This window comes from Calidris pugnax, unplaced genomic scaffold (assembly GCF_001431845.1).
Source record: "Calidris pugnax isolate Ruff unplaced genomic scaffold, ASM143184v1 scaffold245, whole genome shotgun sequence".
Classification (NCBI taxonomy): domain Eukaryota; kingdom Metazoa; phylum Chordata; class Aves; order Charadriiformes; family Scolopacidae; genus Calidris; species Calidris pugnax.
Window position 1 is genome coordinate 815,812 of NW_015090982.1, and position 418 is coordinate 816,229.

A 418-nucleotide genomic window follows, 5' to 3' on the forward strand; every position below is an offset into this window, starting at 1 on the left:
TCCCCACACCCCCCCTGTGTCACCCCATGGGGCACCTCCATTTCACCCCCCTGCATGCATCCCCCCCCCCCAGCTCGCCCCCCCCCCCCCCCCCCCCATCCCTCCCAGGCCGCAGCCACCGCGGGGTCGCCACCCTTCACCCCCCCACACCCCCTCACCTGCGTGTTCTCCCCTTCGCGGAAGGCCTGCGCGACGCGTTGCCGCAGAAAGACGCCCAAGTCCCGCTGCCGCTTGGTCTCCTCCACCGGCCACTCCTCGCAGAGCTTGAGGAACCGCCGGTACCTGGTGGCCGCCATCGCTGCGGGCGGCGCCGGCCATGGGCGGGATCACGTGACCTACGGCAGCCGAGAGGGGCCAGGCGGGGCCGCGCGTGCGCAGTGCCGGGGGGCATCCCCGCGGCGGGAGGGGGATGGCGGCG

General features: G+C 75.1%; 1 protein-coding gene across 1 annotated transcript in view; it reads right to left on the reverse strand.

The window, feature by feature from the left end:
- The window catches only part of LOC106894798 (ubiquinol-cytochrome-c reductase complex assembly factor 2), a 4,249-nt gene extending 3,924 nt beyond the window's left edge, over positions 1 to 325 (reverse strand). Inside the window, exon 1 of the mRNA XM_014953718.1 lies at positions 159 to 325. Within this exon, the coding sequence (XP_014809204.1) occupies positions 159 to 296 (138 nt within the window). The 5' untranslated portion in view covers positions 297 to 325. The remainder of the gene's footprint in view (positions 1 to 158) is intronic.
- Positions 326 to 418: the final 93 nt, after the last annotated feature.